This window comes from Pollicipes pollicipes, unplaced genomic scaffold (genome assembly GCF_011947565.3).
Source record: "Pollicipes pollicipes isolate AB1234 unplaced genomic scaffold, Ppol_2.1 Scaffold_1600;HRSCAF=1878_pilon_pilon_pilon, whole genome shotgun sequence".
NCBI lineage: Eukaryota > Metazoa > Arthropoda > Thecostraca > Pollicipedomorpha > Pollicipedidae > Pollicipes > Pollicipes pollicipes.
In genome coordinates this window covers 1,423,292-1,444,612 of record NW_023595962.1, presented here as the reverse complement: position 1 = coordinate 1,444,612, position 21,321 = coordinate 1,423,292, and the positions used below count along the sequence as shown (strand labels likewise).

Below are 21,321 nucleotides of genomic sequence, written 5' to 3'. Positions count from 1 at the left end.
TCTGGTAGACGCACCACTCACCACACGCGGTCCCGCTCCGCGCGTCCGGTCCCCAGTCTGCCAGGCAGGCTCCGCACGCACACGAGGCGGCGTTCGGCCGTAGTCAAGCTGTATTGAAGCGTACAAGTACGCGGCGGGCGGCGGCGGACACGCTACTAAGAAGCCGGCCAGACAGTACACAGCGAGCGAAAGAGAGAGGAGAAAGAGAGGCCGACTATGTACAGCACTACCATGCGGCCGGCCGGCGCGGGTACACAGCCGCGCTCGCCCCACGCGGCGGGCCCGGCTGCGCGTCAGCTGACGTCAGAAGGTCAGCCGGCTGCGGCAGCACCGCGTCATCCAGCGCCGACTCGCCGAGAACGCCGCGCCACGCGCGTCACCGGCGCCGCCCAGTGTCTGCCGCACGTCTCGGCGGCGAGACTGCCTGCCACGCCCTCCGGGCGGCCCGCCGACGGCCGTCGCGCCGTCGCCGGCGGGCTGGAGCCGCGGCACACGGAAACACGCTGGCGCTCGCACCCACACGTCGACAGCAGCGGCCTCTCTAGCCCAGAGCGGCGCCGCGTGCCGCCCGCTCCTCTCCCCATTCAGGCCACCCGCAGCTCCCCGCCCCCCCCCCCCCCCCGCTCCAAGCGTCCCCCGCCGCGGCCGCCGCTCCCCTCCGCCGCGTTTCTTCTCCGCTCTTCACCACCTCATCATCGGCCGGCGCTTCTCCGCCGGTCGGTCGGCCGCGCCGTCTAGCTGGGCGGCGGCGGCGGCGGCGGCCGCCAGCAGGTTGGGCAGACCGGCCTGCGCCAGCAGACTGAGGTCGGCCTGCTGCGGCGGCCGCGCCGGCGGCGGCGGCGGCGGCGGCGCGCCGAACTGCTGCCAGCCGGGGAACAGCGACGGCGGCGGCACCGACGGCGGTCCGACCGGCCGTGGCGGCGGCACCTGCCCACACACAGCGGCTGTCAGTCGGCGACACAGGCGGACGCCCGCGCACACGGGTACACACGGCACGCGGCCCACACATCGGCGCTGTCGGGCAGCGATAACGGCCGACAGAGGGATACAGGCCGACAGAGGGATACAGGCCGACAGAGGGATGCAGGCCGTCGGAGACAGAGGGACAGGCCGACAGAGGGACACAGCCCGACAGAGGGATACAGGCCGACAGAGGGATACAGGCCGACAGAGGGATACAGGCCGACAGAGGGATACAGGCCGACAGAAGGATGCAGGCCGTCGGAGACAGAGGGACAGGCCGACAGAGGGACACAGCCCGACAGAGGGATACAGGCCGACAGAGGGATACAGGCCGACAGAGGGATACAGGCCGACAGAGGGATACAGGCCGACAGAGGGACACAGCCCGACAGAGGTATACAGGCCGACAGAGGGATACAGGCCGACAGAGGGATACAGGCCGACAGAGGGATACAGGCCGACAGAGGGACACAGCCCGACAGAGGGATACAGGCCGACAGAGGGATACAGGCCGACAGAGGGATACAGGCCGACAGAGGGATACAGGCCGACAGAGGGATACAGCCCGACAGAGGGACACAGCCCGACAGAGAGACACAGGCCGACAGAGGTATACAGGCCGACTGAGGGGTACAGGCCGACTGAGGGATACAGGCCGACTGAGGGGTACAGGCCGACAGGGGGATGCAGGCCGACAGAGGGATACGGCCCGACAGAGACACAGCCCGACAGAGGGCTACGGGCCGATAGAGGGGTACAGGCCGACTGAGGGATGCAGGCCGACAGAGGGATGCAGCCCGACAGAGGGATACAGCCCGACAGAGGGATACAGCCCGACAGAGGGATACGGGCCGACTGAGGGATACAGGCCGACTGAGGGCGTCAGCAGGCCGGCGGGTGACCAGCTGGGGGAGTCCCCCGCGAGCCGACGGCGGCGGGAGCGCGGGCGCTGGCCACTCACCGGTCCCGGCGGCGGCGCCGACAGCGGCGGCGGCCCCTGCTGGGGCCAGGGCGCGCGCCAGCCCTGGCCGGCCGGCGGTGGAGGCGGCGGCGGCGGCGGCGGTGGCGGCCCCGCCGGCTGCGAGCCCACCGGCGGCGGCGGCGCCTGTCGTCACACACGCGCCGGCCGACGGTCAGCACGCGGCAGACGGACGAACATGCGCCCGACAGTCGTCAGCCACATTATGCACACGTGTTGAGCGTGCGGTAAGCTTGCGGAAGGCCGTGCACAGTCACGCACTTCCGCATAATCCACACCAGCACTGAACGCGGGTCACAGACGCGTTCGCATGATGTGGACACCGGGTGTGGGCGTTTAACGGCAGTCTCAGTGACTGCCGTCCAAAAGTCTCAGTGCCGGTGGGAGTCGGCGAATTATGGTCACGTCATGCATCAAACCATCGCATGGCAGGTAACTGCAAATGAAGTGAGGTAACTCCACAGGACCAAAGCGCCTCTTCGAGCGATGGCATTGCGTTGGGCTACTCGTATGAGACCCGTCGTCAAGAGAACGACGGACAACTGAAGCATAATGATGTCTCTCATTACTGATAGTCCTAACAGCCACGTTCATTCTTCGCTGCCCATTTTGAAAACAAATCAAGTTGGATCTTAATTACATAAAAACCAAAATCTTCCGTAACAAACTTCGCCGCATGGCGGCGACGAAAATATTCAAAAAATCCTCACAACTGCCCCCATCTGTTCACTGGAGAATGCGCCATAAACCAAATTTGTGAAACAAAGTTTCTGAGATTTTGAGTGTCGAAGGTTCACAAAATTTCCACAAAATTTCACAGCAAAATATACCACAAAATATACCACAAAATTTCACAGCGTTCGTCTGAGAGAACCACAGTCGCAGGACGCCCCCCACCAGCGACGTCTCCCGGACGGCCACCCACGCGAGGTATGCACCGACATCACCCCAGCCGGACCTGCGTCGGCCTCTCGGCCGTCAGCCCAGCCGCGGCAGAGTCGGCCCTGACCTGGAACAGCGGCTGGGCGGGCGGCGCGCTGGAGAAGGCCGGTCCGGACGGTGGCGGTCCCTGGCGGGGCGCCGGCGGCGGCGGGCCCGGCGGCGCGCCCGAGCCGCCCCAGCCCGGCGGCGGCTGGCGGCGGGAGGCGGCGCACGTCAGACGGAGGGCGCCGCGCCGCGCCGCGCCGCGCCACAGCGGCCGCGCCGCGGGCGGGCGGCACACGTCATCGGTTTCAGGCGCTGCAGGTCGGCTCCACGGCCGCGGCCACACAAATCCCATAACCGAACACCGGGGACAGCAGACGCCGCGGGACGCGCGTCCGCACAGCACAGCTAACAGAGGCGTCACGTCACCAGCAACGCCGCACACGCTGCCGTACACGTTCCAAACTGTGCGATCTGGCCGAGGCGGTCCGACCAGCCCTGACAAGTCCATCCACAATCTGACGCCCTGGTAAGGCCGGCCGAGACCCCGACCACCGACACTTCAGACGCCTTGCGCCGGCCGTCGACACAGCCCACCCCCACCGACGCAGCAGCGGCGTCGAACGCACCTGTCTGGTGACGCCGCCGCCGGCGCCGGCGTTCGCCTGCGCCGTCATCGACGGCGGCGGCCCGGCCAGCGGGCCGGCCAGCAGCGGCCGGATGGTGGACGTGGTGGAGCCGGAGCCGGAGCCGGAGCCGCCCGAGCCCCAGCGGGCGGCGCGCGCGCCGTCGCCGCCGCCCAGCGCGCTCGTGTTGCTGCCGCTGCCGGCCGGGGAGAGCGCGGTCAGCACGTGGCGCCGACAGGCTCCTATCGCGACAGACCACGCCATTGGGCGCGTAGCGGCCGCGCGCCCAATGCGGCCCACCTTCGGCAACGGCGGTGATGAAACGACGGCGTCAAGCCCACTGCACTCTGTGTGTGTCATTGGGGCTTTACGACGCACTCAGCTGCTGAGGCTATATGGCGTCGCCTGCCTCTCACCCTGGCAGGAAGGGCGGGCACCGCGGGGAATCAAACCCCGTACCTCTGGTTTCCCAGACGCGCAGTAGCCAACGCAGACGCGCTAACCGCTACACTACTGGCACCCTCGCCCACTGTACTCTGCACGCTCTACCCCCCCCCCCCCCCCCCATAATCCTCCCCCATCATGCGGTGCCGCCTCAGCACACGTACACACCGCACACGCGCGCGCACGACGGCGCGCACCCGACGAGCGCCGCGACGCCGCCGCGCCGGGCGCCGGTACTCACGTGAGCGGCCCCATCAGCGGCCGCGGCGGCTCGCGGCGGTCGAAGGCCGTGCGCCCGCTGTAGCGGCTCAGGTCTGGCGGCAGACGGCGCCCGGTCAAACGCGACGGCCACCCGCACACACCCGCCACCGCTCTGGTGACCGACTGGCGGTAATATCCTCAGCTTAGCTTAGCTTAGCTTCACTTAGCATCACTTAGCCTCACTTAGCTTAGCTTAGCTTCACTTAGCTTAGCTTAGCTTCACTTAGCTTAGCTTAGCTTGACTTGACCGTAACTCAGGCTAGCTTGGCTTGGCTTTGACCTAGGTTAGCTCAGCTGTAGTGGGGCACATCAACAGCCGCGGCCTGCCGATGTGCCTCCCTACAGCTCGGCTTTGGCGACTGCGCCACTGACTGGGCTGTATCAACAGCTGCGGTCATCTCGCGCCGCCGAACGTGTTTTTGTCAGACAGGGTGGCCTGGATGATCCAGCGCTCCACCCCTTTAAACAAGGAAAACATGAGGCGCGCTACAAGCAGGGATGACTGAATCAAAAGTCACAACAGGTCGTCGTCAGCACATCCCGCCGGACGTTCCGAATCCGCTCGTCCCTGACACGCGCACATGAGCGGACCACCGCGCGACCAGGATGCTATGTGGATGTGGATGTGGATGTGGATGAAAGGTGGATGTGGATGTGGATGTGGATGTGGATGTGGATGTGGACGTGGACGCGGAAGTGGATGAGGATGTCGATGCCATACCGGCACGTGGGTACGTCCCCAGCGCATCTCGAGGCGCCCGTGCCGCTAAAGCGGCCCACTCTGCACCGCCAGGCGGCTGCCGCGCCGACGCAGGGCGCGCCAGAGACGACCCAGCCCCAGAGCGGCATCACCGCGGCGAGGCGCGGCGAGGCGCGGCGCGGCGCGTCACGTACTGCCGCCGCCGTAGCCGGACGAGCCGCCGGTGCCGGAGCGGTTGTTGTCGTCCTTCCTGGGCGGCGGTCCCTCGCCCAGCTCCGCCATCAGCGACATGTACTGCGGCAGCGGCCGGGTCCGGCGTCAGCGGGCGCGCGGCCACGCGACCAGCGGGACACCCCGCACACACACATACACACACCACCGCCAGCCGGACGCGCTCACGAGAGAGGCGCACGCCTCGGTGACGGACAGAGACGGCACGAACCCTCCCTGGGCCTCCTGTCCTCCCCTCCCTTCCCTCCCCCTCCCCCCACCCTCTTCCCCGCCCGTGACGGCGGCAGGCGCGCCGTCACGGGCCGCGACAACTCCGGGCGGCCCAGCCCCGCCGGCCGTGCTGGTCCACAGCCGGCAACGGGGCAGCGCCCGCGAGAAACGGCTTGCTTGACACCCGACCCGCGCGGCTGGCGGGGCCAGTCGGGCCGCGGCGCTCGCGCGGAGGGCTTCCCTTCGACAGCTTCTTTCCTTCGTGAGCTTCAGCCCCACGTCGCGCCCGACGCCGCGACCCGGCTCGGCTCACCTCCTCGTCGATCTTGGCGCGGTCGCCGCCGACGGCGTCGCCGGCCGGGCCGTCCCGACCGCGCTCCGAGGATCCGCCACCGCCGCCGCCGCCGCGCCGCTGCCGGCAGTCCCTGGCGATGTGGCCGGCGCCGCCGCAGCTATTGCAGATGACGTTGTTCGTGACGTTCGGCTTGTCCGGGCACTGCGGGACAGGGGGAGAGGGGCGTCAGCCGAGCGGCCGCACCAGGCGCGGGCCGATGCACGCACGCACGCACGCACGCACGCACGTACGCACGCACACCCGCAAACACATCCACGCACGCACAGGAGTCCGTTGTGTGGACGAAACGTCGATGACGACGGCGACTCAGGCATCAGGCTGATCGACACTCACGCTGACACAAAACAAAGACCGCCTGTCGGGAAAACAAGCACAACCGCCACGAAACCGTCCGGAGCCTCGGCGCCTGCCGCTCTCACGTCGCCGCCCATCCAAGTGCCGGCCTCCCAAAACAGCGGCCATCACCACCACCGCTGCTGCTGCCGCCGCCGCGCGCGCGCGCGATCTCTCTCACCTGCCACGACTTGTGGTTGGTGGCGCCGCAGTTGCTGCAGCGCGGCCCCTCCTGCTCGCGCAGCGTGCCGTTGAGCAGCGCCAGCTCGCGCAGCTGGTTGCGCCGCAGGTCGTTCTGGTCCTCGGGCACCTCGACGCCCTGGCGGATGATCTCCTTGATGCGGTCGACGGCGCGCTTCACGCACTCCGGGTTGATGGATGAGATGATGGCGTGCAGCGGCTCGTCCTCACCGGGCATGGGCAGGCCGTCGCGCCGGCCCACCTTGCCCTCCTTCACCGAGCCCTTGCCGCGGATCACGATCTTGGCGCCCGACTCCTTCTCCAGCGCTGGCGGCGCGGGCGCGGCGACGGCGCGGTCACGCAGTGCTGGGCGCCTTCACAACTGCGCCGTCCAAAAGCGGCGAAGTGGATATCGAAATGCACAATATTTTTAGTGTATTATATCTATCCATTTCGTGCATTTTGCACATTTATAGTGCATTTTAGATTTGGTGCACCTGATATTTTTAGGACCGCAGGATTTAAGCCTGTGCTAAATCACTAACTCAACTCTTTCCAATAATCGTGGGTGTGATGACGTTTTGTTTCGCCTGTGAACGGAACAACTGCGGTATTCTTCGTGGGCGCGTGTCACCCGCGGCACCATTCGTTTCACGTCAGCGCACGTGTACCCTCGCCCTCCCCGGACGTCTTGACTACTCACGCCTCACATAACCAGCCCCGCCTACCTTGAGCGTGCCACACGCCTCGAGCAGACCGATTCTGTCAACAGCCCTGAGCTAATCAGCACCCGCCCGGCAGACCTCTGCGTCACAGCGGCCGTGCCGCGGGCGCGCGGCACTATTTGGGCCCGGCCGCGCAGGTCGCGGCCGCCGGCGGCGCCGGGCCGCGTCCACTCACACTTGAGGGTGTTGCCGCGCGGCCCGATCAGCAGGCCGATGAAGTTGATCTCCGGATGCTCCTCCTGCGGGATGACGATCTTGTCCGTGACGCGCGTGGTCGGCGGCCTGCGGAGCGAGCGGAGGCGGCGCCGGGTCAGTCTCGGCGCCCCCACCGGCACCGCGCGGCGGCTGGCTCAGGCGGCGTCCGAGGGCGGGGACGCCGCCCTCCGCCAGACGGCGGCGGCGTCTGGCTGGCGCTGGTGGGGCTCTGAGGAGCGTCAGCGGCGGCGGGCGGACCGCACAGAGCGGTTCAGGGAGCGACACCAGCCGCGACATCCGCGCCACCCTCGCCCGCCGGCGGTAAGGGTCTCATCGGCGAACGGCCGGCGCCGCCTGAAGGGCAGCTCGACCTGACCAGCGGAGAGCGTCACAAAACGGAGCAGCTGTTGCAGTTTGCGGCATGACCTCGCTCAACACACGCTCCGAATCTACACCACCGCATAATACCGAGCACGCAGCCGTGGCTTGTGCCGAAGCCGAACCACGCCTGTCACACAGACGACACCAATGGCCCCGGCTCCGTGCAACGTCCCGAAAAGAGCGGCCCGAGCTCCGCGCTGCGACCGGAGACGCGAAAGTAGCCGTAGCCGTAGCCACGGCCGTAGCACAGCCGTAGCCGCAGCCACAGCCGTAGCCACAGCCGCAGCCGTATCCGCATACGCATCCGCATCTGCAGCCGCAGCCGCAGCCGCAGCCGCAGCCGCAGCCGTAGCCACGGTCGAAGCCGTAGCCGTAGCCACGGCTGTAGCCGCAGCTGTAGCCGCAGCTGTAGCCGCAGCTGTAGCCGCAGCCGCAGCCGCAGCCGCGCCAACGCCGCTCACTTGTAGTCGAGCGGCGGCTTGTAGTCCGGGTTCAGCTCGAACATCTTCTGGATCAGCTTGTGACGGTCATCCTCGAGACGGCGGCGCGTGCGGTAGTCGCGCGTGTTCAGCCGCTTGCCGTCGCTGCTGTAGATCGGCTCTGGCGACGGCGACCTGCGGCGAGCGGGCGGCGGGTCAGGCGGCGGCCGCGCACGCGCCGTACGCGCGTGCGGGTCGGCGCTGACGCCGGCCGGCGCCCAGCACCGGACGGACCGGACAGCACCGGATGCCTGGCTGTGGTCGGACGACGGGCCGACGTCGGTGGAGGCGTCGCGGGCGGCGGCGCACACAGGGGGCGGGAGGGGACGGCGGGGGCAGACAGAAGACCAGCCGCGGCATCAGTCGGTCGGCGTCCGTCCAAAGCACTCGCAGCGCCGGTCCGCGGTGTCGGTGCGGCGTCGCGACGTCGGACAGGCGTTCAGACAACGTCCAGACAACATTCGCTGTCCGGACACCAGCCAACACGGCGGACCACGCGACACCGGCAGTCACGGGTCACGAGCGCGGTCCGTGGTCGGCTCAGTCCACGGTCGCCGTCACCAGCGGCAGTCTGACACAGGCCCACGTCAGCGCACAGTGCACGGTCAGGAGCGGGCCCCCAGAGCGCCGGGCAGGATCGGCACTCGCTGACAGGGTGACAGGGTGGCAGGAGCGTGTGCCGTCGGACGGCGTCGGACAGTTTCCAGCGACCAGACAGGCGCACACGGACCGACGCCAGACGGCCGGCGCGGCAAGGCCCGGCTCGCCTCGGGGCTCCCCAGACCACCCGACAACGGACCGACGGGAGGGGGGGGGGGGGGAGCAGGGACAGCACAGATCACGGGCGTCACGGAGCGCGCGCCGCAGCTCGGCGGCTAGGGCGAGCACCGGCGCCGGCGGCGCAGGTCCGCTACACAAACACCGTGGCGTCGCTCCGCGTCACACGGAGGTGCCGAGGTTACGGGCGGTGCCGCCCCTGGCGGACGGCGGGCCGCCACAGTGCCTCGGGCGCCGACAGCGCTGGCTCCCCCTAAGAACGAGTGAGGGCACATCGACGAGAGGCCGGCCTGCGCTGACGCGTGGGAAGGCACGGTCGCACAGATGCACACGGCGCCCGAGTCAAGAGACGTCAGGAAGCAGCTAACCCCGCAGCAACCCAGTTTCACGTTTCCCCTCTAATCTAGGACGGCGGGCATCCGATACAGCGGGCATCCGATACGGCTTGACAAATCTATCCTCCGCTGGAAAATCGGGACTTCCATGCGACGCCACCTCACGGCGGCCTTTTACAGATCGAGACGAACCTGGAGAGTCCCGCCTCTGTGAATGTGGAAGACCTACGAGCACCATTTCGTTCACCTGGGACTGCATGCGACTCCTAGGAGTGGGTGTTGGGGGACTGGCACCCGTTGATACGCCGGGACTGAAAACGCTTCCTGGCATCAGCATAGTTCCTGGGATAGTACAAGTCTGCTGAGCTATGGGCTGGCGGCTCCGACTTCTACCGAAAGCTGAAGTCGCCGGCGCTAAAAACGGGACCGGGGCGAAGTGAGCTTTGGCGCCTTCCGACGGTCCTTGCCACTGAAAGATCGTTCTGGAGAATAAAAAAAACACGGCGGTGGCACGCAGCCCGGCCGTCTCCACACGAGCACAGCTCGCACGCACGGAGGCCGCTGAACAAGTCAGCCATAACACAGACGCCACACAGCAGCAGCCCGCGGATGATACCTCCCGAGACGGGTTACTGTCGAGTACAACCCCCTCCCCTCTCCCACCCCCCACCCCTACCCAGGCTCGAACGTACGACCCAAGGAATGCGAGGAAAATCATACCCAGCACGCCCAAACATGCTGTATATGGCCCCACACGCCGCGACTGGCCGACGCTCTGCAGCTCATCACATGCTTGGAAAGCCGACCGCACTACGCCGCTCGATCCTTCCGAATGGCCATTCGGAAGGATCGATCCAGATGGATATGGCCATTCGGAAGGATATCAATGGCCAGATGGAGATAAGATCTTAGCTCCATCCACAGTCAGTCCACGACCGGGCGCAGCTCCAAAGAGAACCTACGAGATCCTGTTAGCTTCAGAGCTTCTGGGACGGCCGGAGCGCGTGGCGGGGCTGGCCAACGGGGCGGGGCGGCCTCGGGCACCTGAGAAAGACCCACGGGCCACGCCCCCACATGGCAGCTACGCTGCTCTCGTGCCGATGAAGGCATTAGATGCACTGAAATGGCATTTGTGCAGGGTCAAGCAGCGTCAGCAGTTTCAACCACAGATGCCACTTTGAGAGCGCTTTCAACAAGGCCAGATACAAAAACGCTACGGAATTTTCAATCGACAGGAATTGGCATCCTTCGCCGCGCATCTTTATCAGCTAAGCGCTGGTGGCGGCTGCAGATCCGGGGCTGGGGTTTCTGGCAAACGACGGACACATCTTCACAGAGGCGGTGCGGTGCGGTGCGCAAACGTCCGCCGAGACTCGGCGGCGCGCTGCTGGCACTACAGCGACACCGGACGCAGAGTGCTGTGGGGACCACGGCAGCGGCGCTGCCCCACCTGTGCTGGACTGGGCTGAACGGGACTGTGATCTCCTCTATTTCGTATTTTCAGCCTTGTGGGGGGGGGGGGGGGGGGGCTCGCGCCAAGGCAGCACGGCCTCCGAGAGGGCGCCGACAATGAGCCACCACACGGTAGCGGAGAACGGTAGGCTCTGCTGTCCTGAGGATCCACTTTCGAAGAAAAAATCTCGCCTCGCGCGCCTTCACTGCAAACGGTCCAAACAGCCGTGCGTGAGCATCCAACTTTCCGGCAGACATGTCTTGGAGGACGCCTATGCATGGCCCCCAAACGCCCGCAACCTAGCACACTAAAATGCGAATGTGGCGTAACAAAAAGAAGGCGGGATACCGAACATCGATCTACTAGCTGTGCCTTCGAAAATCACATGAGCTCGCTAAGATCACTAGAATCTCACTAATACCTTGGTCTCGTTTTCAGAAATTGAACGTGCCTTCATCCCAATGTCACATCATTCAATGGACTCAAACCAACCCACACAAGAAGCGACAGACCGTCCGCACTGGCCGACGGAAGGAAGCTCCCTCGCCTGACCGTCGGCAGCCAGCCAGACTCCTGCCAGACTTCAGACCGCTGACTCGACTCCTGCCAGACTGCAGAGTACTGATGGTCAGACTCTTGTCCCATACTCTACACGCCCCGCAGACGGGTCGCGCAGTCACGTGGGGGTTCGACCTTTGGCCCCTGGTTGGGCCAGGCCTGAGGCGCATGTCGCCCCCGGCCGGGTCCAGCCCAGACAGACTCCGGCCGAGCCCAGCCCAGACAGACTCCGGCCGGATCCAGCCCGGACAGACTCCGGCCGAGCCCAGCCCAGACAGACTCCGGCCGGACCCAGCCCAGACAGACTCCGGCCGGGTCCAGCCCAGACTCCGGCCGGGCCCAGCCCAGACAGACTCCGGCCGGGTCCAGCCTAGACAGACTCCGGCCGGGCCCAGCCCAGACAGACTCCGGCTGGGTCCAGCCCAGCCACAGGACCCGGACACCGTGCAACGCCCACCGGGCCAACAGGCGGACCCGGTCACGTCCGACCACGTGACAGGGCGCCGGGTGCGACCACCGCGCCGCTGCCGCCACTGCCGCCACTGCCACCGGGCACCCAGACTCCGCCGATCCATCGACTCGCTCGGCCAGCTGCCGCCGCGGCCGCCGGACCGCGGCCGCCTCACGCCCCGGCAGGGGGAGCGGACGCCGCGGCCCACCGAAACCCAGTCGCTCTCGCTTGCCTGGCGCACAGCTCAACTGCTGCACCGCCGGCACGGCACCAGAGCGGCGCCGTCGGCCGGGAGCGACGGCAGCTGCGCAGCTGGACAGGCGCCGCTGGCTGCCTCAGACCTCTGGCCCAGACCCTGAATACGGAACTCGCGTCGTTTGCTGCCGCCCTGGACTGTGATTGGTTGTTTAACAAGGAGGCAGTCAATCACTATTGGCTAGGCGGGTGTGGCGACTGTTGTGATGGATCAGTGATTATTTCGACCGCGATCTGAGCGTTTGTGGCTGAGGCAATTCCAGTCAGCAGTTGCCCTAAACGGCACCCGCCTCCTAAATCAGTGTCCGTAATCACCGCCTTGCGACCGCTCCCAGCTTTACTTGAAGCACGGCAAGGGAAAATACGCCACCCTCAGACCATCAGACACGAAGGGTCAACGGAGGTTAACCACACCTTCTGTGGAGCGCAGTCCTGCACCACAAACCACAAAAACGTCACACATTCACTCGGCTGCCAACGAGACCGGCCGTGTGCCGCCGAACTCCGGCAGCAGCGGTTGCTGGGGATTTCTGCCGCTCCGGCCGCCGCCATGCCGAGGGTGTCGGGCGAGCGGCGGGCGCGGGCCCGACACTAGGCTCGCCGCAGAGCACGCGGGCCTGGCACTAGGCTCGCCGCAGCGGACGCGCCGCTGGGAGAGGCCGCCGCCGTCAGCTGCTGCCGGTGCGCGGGCGCGCGCCGCCGTGACGTCCCAGCGTCGAGCTGACCACCGCCGGGCTCCGGCGTCCGGCCGGGTTGGCCGCGCTCAGCGCGGAGACTCCGATCTCCGCCTATCCGATGTCGTGGGGACGGCGCGCAGGCAGCTCTAGAACGCCCTGAAACTGTCGCCTGCCGGCCGCCGCTCACCGACGCCGCACTCTCTCCCTCTGAGCGCCACGCGCCACCGGACGGCACGCGTCTGGTCCTAACACCGCCTGCCCCTGCAACGTGACGGTCATGCTGCATCCCCTGCAACGGGAGATCAGTCTGCGCCTGCCGCCCCTGGATGTCTGATCGCCGAGGTCACTTCACCGCCCGTCCGCCCCATACGGTTAGAGGGATCGGGCACCAGAAAACGCGATTTTGAGGTTGTCGAACGTGAGAAGGCAGGCAATGTCCTGGGTCATCCCCAAATCACGTAACGGAGAAGGGACGTAACGTCCGAAGGAGGGAAGAACTTTGGGACGAGCCGTTCTAGCAAATTGCGGATGAGGGGGGGGGGGGGGGGAGGGACGGCGGAAGGTGGTGGAGGAAGTGTCGTTCGTGACATATTAAACCGACGAAACGCTCAATTATTTCGCTATCGTGAGCGATCATGTTGCCCTCCAGCCATTCGTTTCAATATCCACGCATACTTCCCACACAATACCCACGCAGACATCTCATAAGATCTCCACGTAGATTTCCCACACAATACCCACGCAGACTTATAAAATATCCACGTAGGCTTCCCATACAATACCCACGCAGACTTCTCATAAAATATCCACGCAGACCTCCCATACATGCTCGGAGCACGACGCTTTAATGTCTACGGATGGCGTGCTTCGTGCGATTTTGATGCATTACGGCGCACCATTGCCCCTTTCATAAGAATGGCTCTCGAAAAGACGATTTTTAGCTGCGGTAAGGTAGCCATTGCACAAACATCGTCCTGGATGAAGCAGATGGATTAAGCTTGGTCGAAGCTGCACAAAAACTCCTTAACAGACCACGGCGTTCGCAGTAAGAGCCCTCTCTCATTAAAGTGCTGCCTCGTTTTTGCCTCCTGGGTAAAAAGCCTACTTCGAGGAACAGTGTTTGTTATCTTCGGTTAGGTAGCCATCGCACTACTACCGCTCTGGATTACGCGGAGGGCTTAGTAGAAGCTCCACAAAAATTCAACAGACCACGGTGTGAGCAGCAAACGCCTCCTCCTCTAAAAATACAGTCACACAACGTTCAACGCAAGGCCCCGCCTGGCCTGGCCTGGCGGGGACTGGCCTGGCCTGGCAGGGCCTGGCGGGGACTGGCCTGGCCTGGCCTGGCCTGGCGGGGACTGGCCTGGCCTGGCAGGGCCTGGAAGGGCCTGGGAGACTGCCAAATCAGATCACCTATTGTTATTTCTCCTCACCCCCGCTGGAGGGTGGGGGAACACCCCTCACCCCCTCTGGAGTCATGCACGAAGATCTTCGGAAAGTGTTTTCTTCTCGCAAAAAAGTGACGTGCTGATACATCCAAACCCGACAAGCAGCTGCGACATTTGGGAAGGGACTGTCCTGGCCCATGGCAGGCCTTGCTGAGATGGGGGAGGGGGGGGGGGGGGGCGTCGGCCCAGCATCACAGTGTGTCGCACAGGGAGGAGACACGGGAATTCGAAAATGCGGCACCTGTTATAATAAGCATGCATGCTGTGCGCTCCGCTCCTGGGTCACTCAGCACATTATAACACGTTAAGAGCAACCTCGTTACCCTGCGATCACTCTGCAAAGCCAGGGCTGGACACGACATGGTCAGGGGACGAACAATACGACAATCTGATCACGGCGGCGTTCCAGCCCAAAAAGGTAAAGGTTGGTGCTAGGCTTGAACCCACGCCTGAAGAGATCCTCCCAATTCTAGACGCGACGCCATTTGACAGCCCTCCCGGTAGGCCCAATCCTTTTAATGACGCGTGCGCAGAGACTTCTGACTACACCCACGGTTCGAAACGTCGCGTGTTGCCAGCATCACCCATGTGTGTTTAATAACGTCGTTTGACCGGTATCTCCTGGTACACTCGGGACGGTCAGTGAGCATAAGAACTCTGAAACTTATCAAGTCGAAAAACCAGGAGTTGAACCCCTGCCTCGCTCCCATCACTCCATAGTCTGTCGCTGTCGCCGGCTCCGTCCTGCCCGATATCTCGCAGCGGACGGCATCCTGGCCCACCGCACAGCCAAGGTCCGGGCAGCGGGGGGAGGGGGACGGGGGGGGGGGGCCTGGGCCTGGGCCCAGCCCGGCCGGGGAATGTGGCGACCGAAGGCGGGCAGGCGGTGGGCGAGATCGGTGTGGCCCGGCCCCAGCGCCGGAGCGGGCCTGACGGGCGCGCGGTGTCTCTGAGAGCCGGCGCCCGCGCAGACACGGAACACGTACAGGAACACAGCGTCACACAGCAACACGGAACACGGTCAAGACACATCAGCACGACAAACGTGGGCGCGACACTTTCAAAGTCGGCGGCATCAACCAACGCGACACTTTGGAAAGCGGCTAGATGGGCCACTGCAAATAGCGATGAAAAATTACTGTATGCTTACGCCCGCGTCCCACAATGCGACACTGTAAACGGGCCAGAGCACTGTAATGGTGAACAATGGCAATACGATTACAGCTAGAGCAAACGCAGCCCGTGCATCTTAGCTTGAAGGGCCTAACCGTCACGCCCCCGCCCCAGCAGCATCCCCCACATCCACCTGCGGGGCAGAACAGCGCAGCCCCGCCCAGAGCCCAGTGGTGCGCGGCCGGCGCCAGCGCGCCGGGCCACCAGCGGCCGCAGCTCCGGCGCCATACTTTACTGGTGCGGTACCGCGCCCGGCGGCGCCCGGCCGGCCGGGCGGCGCAGCCCCGAGCCGAGCCGGGGCCGGCGTCAGCCGACAGCCGACGGGCAGCGCTGACGGCCGGCGGCCGCCGACAGGCGGCGCCACCAGCGTTACCTCTGGTCGGGGTTAGACGGGATGCCCAGGTCACCGGAGCGCAGGCGGCGGCTATAGTCCTCTATTTGAAGCTGAACTGGAAGGGCACGTTAGGCGGGCAGAGCCCGACCGACCGTTAGACTGGGCGAGCGACGCCCGCGGTGACACGATATGACACCATGTGACACGATATGACACCATGTGACACGATATAACATCATGTGACACGATGACACCACGTGACACGATATGACACCATGTGACACGATATGACACGACACGACACGGCGGCGGCGACACACGAGCGGCGGTGCACACACGCGGCGGGCGTGCAGGGCAGCGAGCGGGCCGACGCCGGCGGAGCAACGCTGGCTGAAAACGCTACCCATAACCGATAGAGCCCTGGAAACTGCGACGCTCACAGAGTGGTAACGGGCGGAGCGGCACTGACGACGAGACGCCGGGCGGTGCTGGCGGCGCGGCGCGTGCCCTCGGCCGGCGCTGAGCTGCCGGCCGGCCGGGCAGCACGCCGGCGCGCGTGCCGACACGCACAGGCGCCAGACTAACCGGGGCATCAACACATCGCAAGACTATCCACCACCACGACACGCCTCCCGTGAGAGATCAAGAGCGCGATGAGCGCCCGGAGAGGTCACATCAGGTCAGGTCAGGTCGGGTCCGGCCAGCAGGCGCCGAGGCGAGTAGGCCACAGCCGGCGCCGACGCCGCGACCAGTCCGGCGAGCCACCGGCACCACGTGCTCGCTGCTGCCCCTTCCCGCGGCGGCTACAGACCTGCCTGCCTGCCGGCGGCCGGCGGCCGGAGCCCAGCCCGCGCGCGTCCGCCCCTCCCCCGTCGCGCCACTCACTCAGATAGGCCTCCTCCTGGTCCTTGTTGAGGTTGGTCGGCAGGATGGTCGGCATGCCCGGGATGAACGTCTTGTCGTTCTCGTCGCCGCCCCAGCGCGACCGGCGCTTGCGGCTACGCCCGTCGCCGCCGCCCGAGCCGCCGTCTGCCGCCGCGGAGACGGAGAGGGAGGGAGACGGTCAGAGGTCAGAGGTCAGAGGCGGTCACTAACCGCCCGCTCCGCGTTCTGTCACAGCTGGCGGCCGGCCGGAACTGGGCGCATCTCAGGGCGCATCTCCCTGCCAGGCGCTGTGTCCATACAGGGCTGGGAGACGGAAGCACGAATCGGACCTTTCACGCCAGACTGCTCCGGTCGCCAGAGGCGCGGCCTATCCACTCATCCCCTCCAGTGTCATCGTCAGCCCCGTGCCATGCCGTGTGTCCGTGTCCGTGCCCGTGCCCGTGCCCGTGTCCGTGTCCGCGCCTGTGCCCGCGCCGGTGTCCGCGCCCGTGTCCGTGTCCGCGCCTGTGCCGGTGTCCGCGCCCGTGTCCGTGTCCGCGCCTGTGCCCGTGCCGGTGTCCGCGCCCGTGTCCGTGTCCGTGTCCGTGCCCGGTCCAGTCGCCGCCGCCGCCGCCGCTCACCGGACGAGCCGTAGTCCTTGCGCTTCCTGTCGCGCGACTCGCGGCCCGAGTCGGAGCCCCTGTCGGAGCTGGTGCGGTCGAAGCCGCCCGAGCCGGGCCCGGCCGTGATGGCCGGCGGGTCGGGCAGGCCCGACAGGTAGTTGGGCTTCAGCAGCGAGCTGCCCGTCGGCTTGCGCCCGCTGCCCAAGATCGGGTTGATCTTGGTCAGGCGCACCGTGTTGGCTCCCGAGCCGGCCATGCCCGCCTGCGAAGCGGGGTCAACGGGGTCAGCAAGGTCAGCCGGGCGGTCGCGGGTCAGCGGGGTCAGGGGATCAGAAAGCTGAAGTCAGGGGAGGGATCAATGACGCAACAAATTAGGCGAGGGGTTATGGGGGCAGCACAGGGTTCGCTGTGTAGGGCGAGAGGCCAGAGGAGCCAAAGGTCAATAAAGGAGGAATGACCAGCACATTACAGTTCAGAGGAGGGGTCAAAGGCCAGCTGATGGCACAAGGGTCGTAGACAGCCACTGCAATCGCACGACACATAAAGCTGTGGTCGGTACTGTCCGAAATTTCAAAATAACTCCGCGGCGAGAAACGATCAAAGTCACATTTAGGATCTGATGGCATTTAGGACTTTGCCTACGAAAACCAACAATCTAACGGACAGTGCAAGGCTGGAAATCGGGCCATTTCTAAGGACTGAGTTTGATGCCGCCAAAATGCCCGGCATTTTCATTTCGCACGAGCATCTAAAACAAGCATCCGTGAAAACAGGCATGCACACCAACGCGTGTCAATGCCAGTGCTTGGCGGCGGCGCCCCGGGCGGCTCAGCCCCCCCCCCCCCCTCCCCCTCCCCAGCTGTAGGGGCGCGGGGTACCGCAACAGCCCGGGCCAGGCGCCCGGCACAGGGGGCCAGCCACCGGCCGTCGGCGGCGCCGGGCCGGGCCGGCCTCAGCACCAGCCCACGCGCCCGCCGATGCCAGCCGTGCCCGACCCCGAGCCGCGCCAGGCGCTGACGACCCTCGGCTGCCTGTCCCAGTCTGCCGTGAGCTCCGGCGGCAAGGCCACAGCCATAGCAGGCCATAGCCATAGCAGGCCATAGCCATAGCAGCCATGGCCATAAACAGCTTTGAAGTACGAGCGCGTGGAATGACCAGCTGCCTTCGCCTAGTGATGTGCGGCTGCAGCGCCGCCCTTGAACGACCAGTGTCCAAACAAGTAAGCACCGGATCGACCTCCTGACACATGTGGCGCACACCCGACGCCGCGGCCAAACACGGCCATATAGTCACCATGTCTGGTGTTGGCTTGCTACGGCCTCGGGTTGAGGCAGCGGAGATTGCAGATACTCGCACTAGACGGAGAGAGGACGCCGGTCAGGTGGCTCGTGGGAGCAGCAGGCCCACCCGCTGCCCCAACAGTGTCTGGGGCGCCTGCACTTTTGAATACACAACCTCGGGTGGGTACAGGCAAGGGAGGTCATTGCCTTGACCCGGACTCGCCCTTGCTGGCCAACCCAGTCGCTGTGTGAGTGTCGCTGATGCGGTGTGAGGTGCACAGGTGTCAACTCAACATGCTATGTCACCAAGCTGAATTGCATGTGGCCTGCAGACTCCTCACACTTAACAATGGGAGTGTAACAGAGACCGAGTCCAACTGCTTATTTGTTCAACGTGTCATGGTCACAATTATGGATCACAATACAGATTATGAAGAGGTCGCAATAAATGAATTTCCTCCAGCGGAACAGCAGACCCAACAATGGTATGTCCCCAAAGTCACCATCGGAGTCATGTGAGGGCAAAGCAATCCTTTAGTTGCTTCCAAAGCAGACCCAGGGAAGAAATCAGTTTGCAGCAGAGCTGGGTCCCCTCACAACTCATATTCTTTACATCACACAATTATTCTCCCAACCACCAAATCTCCACCCAAGGTCCACAGCCACTCATCCCCTCCCCTCCCCAGAGACTCAACTCTGTCATCCAGACTTTACCAGCACTGTGACTTTACCAGCACTGTAGGGCCAATCTCCGGCTCTCCATCCTCTCTGCAGAGGACCATGAAAGTGATAGATGTCAAAAATGCTTGAGGATAGCAGGTAGGCATGTTATGTAGACCCCTCCAGTCATGGTATTGGTGAATGAAGTAGTTCTTAAGGGATATGCATCATAATCATATTAACACAATGCAATCATAGCAATGAACAAGTGTCAGACTGGCAAGTTTCTGTCCTCACTACTCGTGGGACTACAAAGTAAAAGGCCAATAAAGTAATACTTCATACATAAATGCATATAGAATACATGAATAATAGGATAATATAACAATAAAGGATGCAACATAATGCATAAATAATACAATACTATAATATATGAACAATAAATACATGTCTATGAAACCTTATAAATAATTAGTGGCTTAATAGGAGATTGTGTGCTTAAATAAATTGAGATTATTATTGGCATTGAAATGGGAGGAAAACATAACAATTAATCACAAGCTAAGGCTATCAAGTGTTTTTTCATTAGCTGGTCAGGCATCAACTAAAACACCTACGTGGAAGCACCACCACACTTTAAGCCTTGCACCACCACCCTAAAAGACCTGTCTGTATAATCCCCACATCCTGATCAGTCAACCTATAATTTATGTGAAGCTGGCAACCTGTGATAAAACTGAAGAGAACAATATTTATTTTTGATAGGACATCTTATCAGGTACATATCCAGGCTAATCCAGCACATCATTACTAATATAGGTTCCTATGACAAATGCATGTTGTGAAAAATGAGGATGCAATTTACTGCAAAGAATTTTGACTGACTTTTGGTATAAAAATACATAATGAGGGCAAACTGAGGCAACAGCAACCAGAACTAGGAAAAAATGTATACTCCTTCCTGCATAAACCTGGTACAATCTCACGTTGGCAATCACATCAACAGCAATTGAAAACTGCAAAAGACAGAGCTAATTGTTGATTGATAGATAAATAAACAAGCATGCAGCAGGGCTCCTCACACAGTTGAAACCCAAGAACAAGTCATGAAATTGTTAGGTACAGCTGCTGGCAGTGCTAGGGCAGCAAACATTCAGTATAATCACAAGAAAATGTATAGCCCAAAAGCTACACTGGCTGTATCAGGTCAATGATGCCATTTGCTATCTCTTGAACACATCTTCATTCAAACTCACTTATTATCATTGCTAGCATTACAAGTGCTGTGCATGACTCCTGTGACAACAACCAGCTAGCTGTATGGTGAGTGTGCAAATATTGTTTGTTGCGTTCATTATGCAATGTCCACAGGAAAGAGCATCATATGCTGGCCAAAAAAATGCACCAGTCACAACCACATTACAGGCAATGATCTACACAAATTTAACTTGTGTGCATCTAGCTCAATCATGGTTGAGCATTCATCTCACTCAGCTGCCATGGTGCGGGGCAGTCACGAAACCCTCATCCACTCCTATTGCGATTAGTCACGTTTGTTACGACAAAAAGCATCAAGAAAAATCCTGATCTAAAAAACTGCGTGATTCAAATAAACAACGCGGGCCAAATAAAATAACTAGACTCGCAGCCGCTCCAACGCGCGAACCATGCATTAACCACGGCATTAGTGGCGCAAGCTCCCCTCTTCAATATTCATCAGAAACTTCACCAGACCCATGCACACAGATCTTTAGAAGGTTTTTCACACCGCAATTGTGAAACGCAACGTATTCTCATACCTGAAGGGGATGGAGGTATATGAAAGCTACCAGTTGAAGCGTCACCGGCACCCGCGGACGCCGCACATGAACGTGACGAAACAATCCAATGCGGCGTGCGCGGCGCCCAAACAGAAAAGTAGACGCACCTGATTACAACGTAAGTCAATAGCAATCTGGAGATATTTTAAGGCGAGAGATTTGTCCGAAGATTTGTGTAAGCGGGAAGCAAAACTGTGGGGAAAAACGCAAAATCTCTCCAGATTATCGCAATTGTTCTCGAGATTCCCGCTATTTTCAAAATACAGAATGCCTCCAGATTATCAACACAAACTCGCTATAACGCCATTTTATTGTCTATTGTCCCATACATACGAAGGCTGTTCAGAGCTGCGCGGGAACGTCAGTAGCGTGCGCGAGCATTCGTGGCGGACGTGGGCGGTGCGCTGGATGCGCGTTGGCATTCGAAGTTGATGCAACAATATATGACTGAACCAATATACCTTTACGACTTTGATTGAGTCCATTGGGCTCGTCTTAGCTGCTTTGGTTGCGAGGTCTGCCAGGGAGGTGCGTGCTCTGCCGTTGCGGTGAGATTCTGGTTCCTTGGAATTTGTTGAGGTTGACGTGTGGCGCCGGGAGGCCTCATATGCAAAACAAACATGTTTG

The 21,321-nt window shown here is 62.7% G+C and overlaps 1 protein-coding gene across 1 annotated transcript; it reads right to left on the bottom strand.

Moving 5' to 3' along the window:
- Positions 1–2,885: 2,885 nt before the first annotated feature.
- LOC119092431 (splicing factor 1) lies at positions 2,886–20,754 on the bottom strand. The gene is made up of 12 exons (XM_037215396.1): positions 20,674–20,754; positions 16,953–17,196; positions 16,333–16,476; positions 15,487–15,562; positions 7,969–8,121; positions 7,107–7,213; positions 6,208–6,533; positions 5,652–5,834; positions 5,092–5,191; positions 4,178–4,250; positions 3,665–3,688; positions 2,886–2,979 (listed from the first exon to the last, which is right to left on the bottom strand). The coding sequence occupies exons 2-12, from the start codon at positions 17,188–17,190 to the stop codon at positions 2,886–2,888; spliced, it is 1,518 nt and encodes a 505-aa protein (XP_037071291.1). The 5' UTR covers positions 17,191–17,196; positions 20,674–20,754.
- Positions 20,755–21,321: the final 567 nt, after the last annotated feature.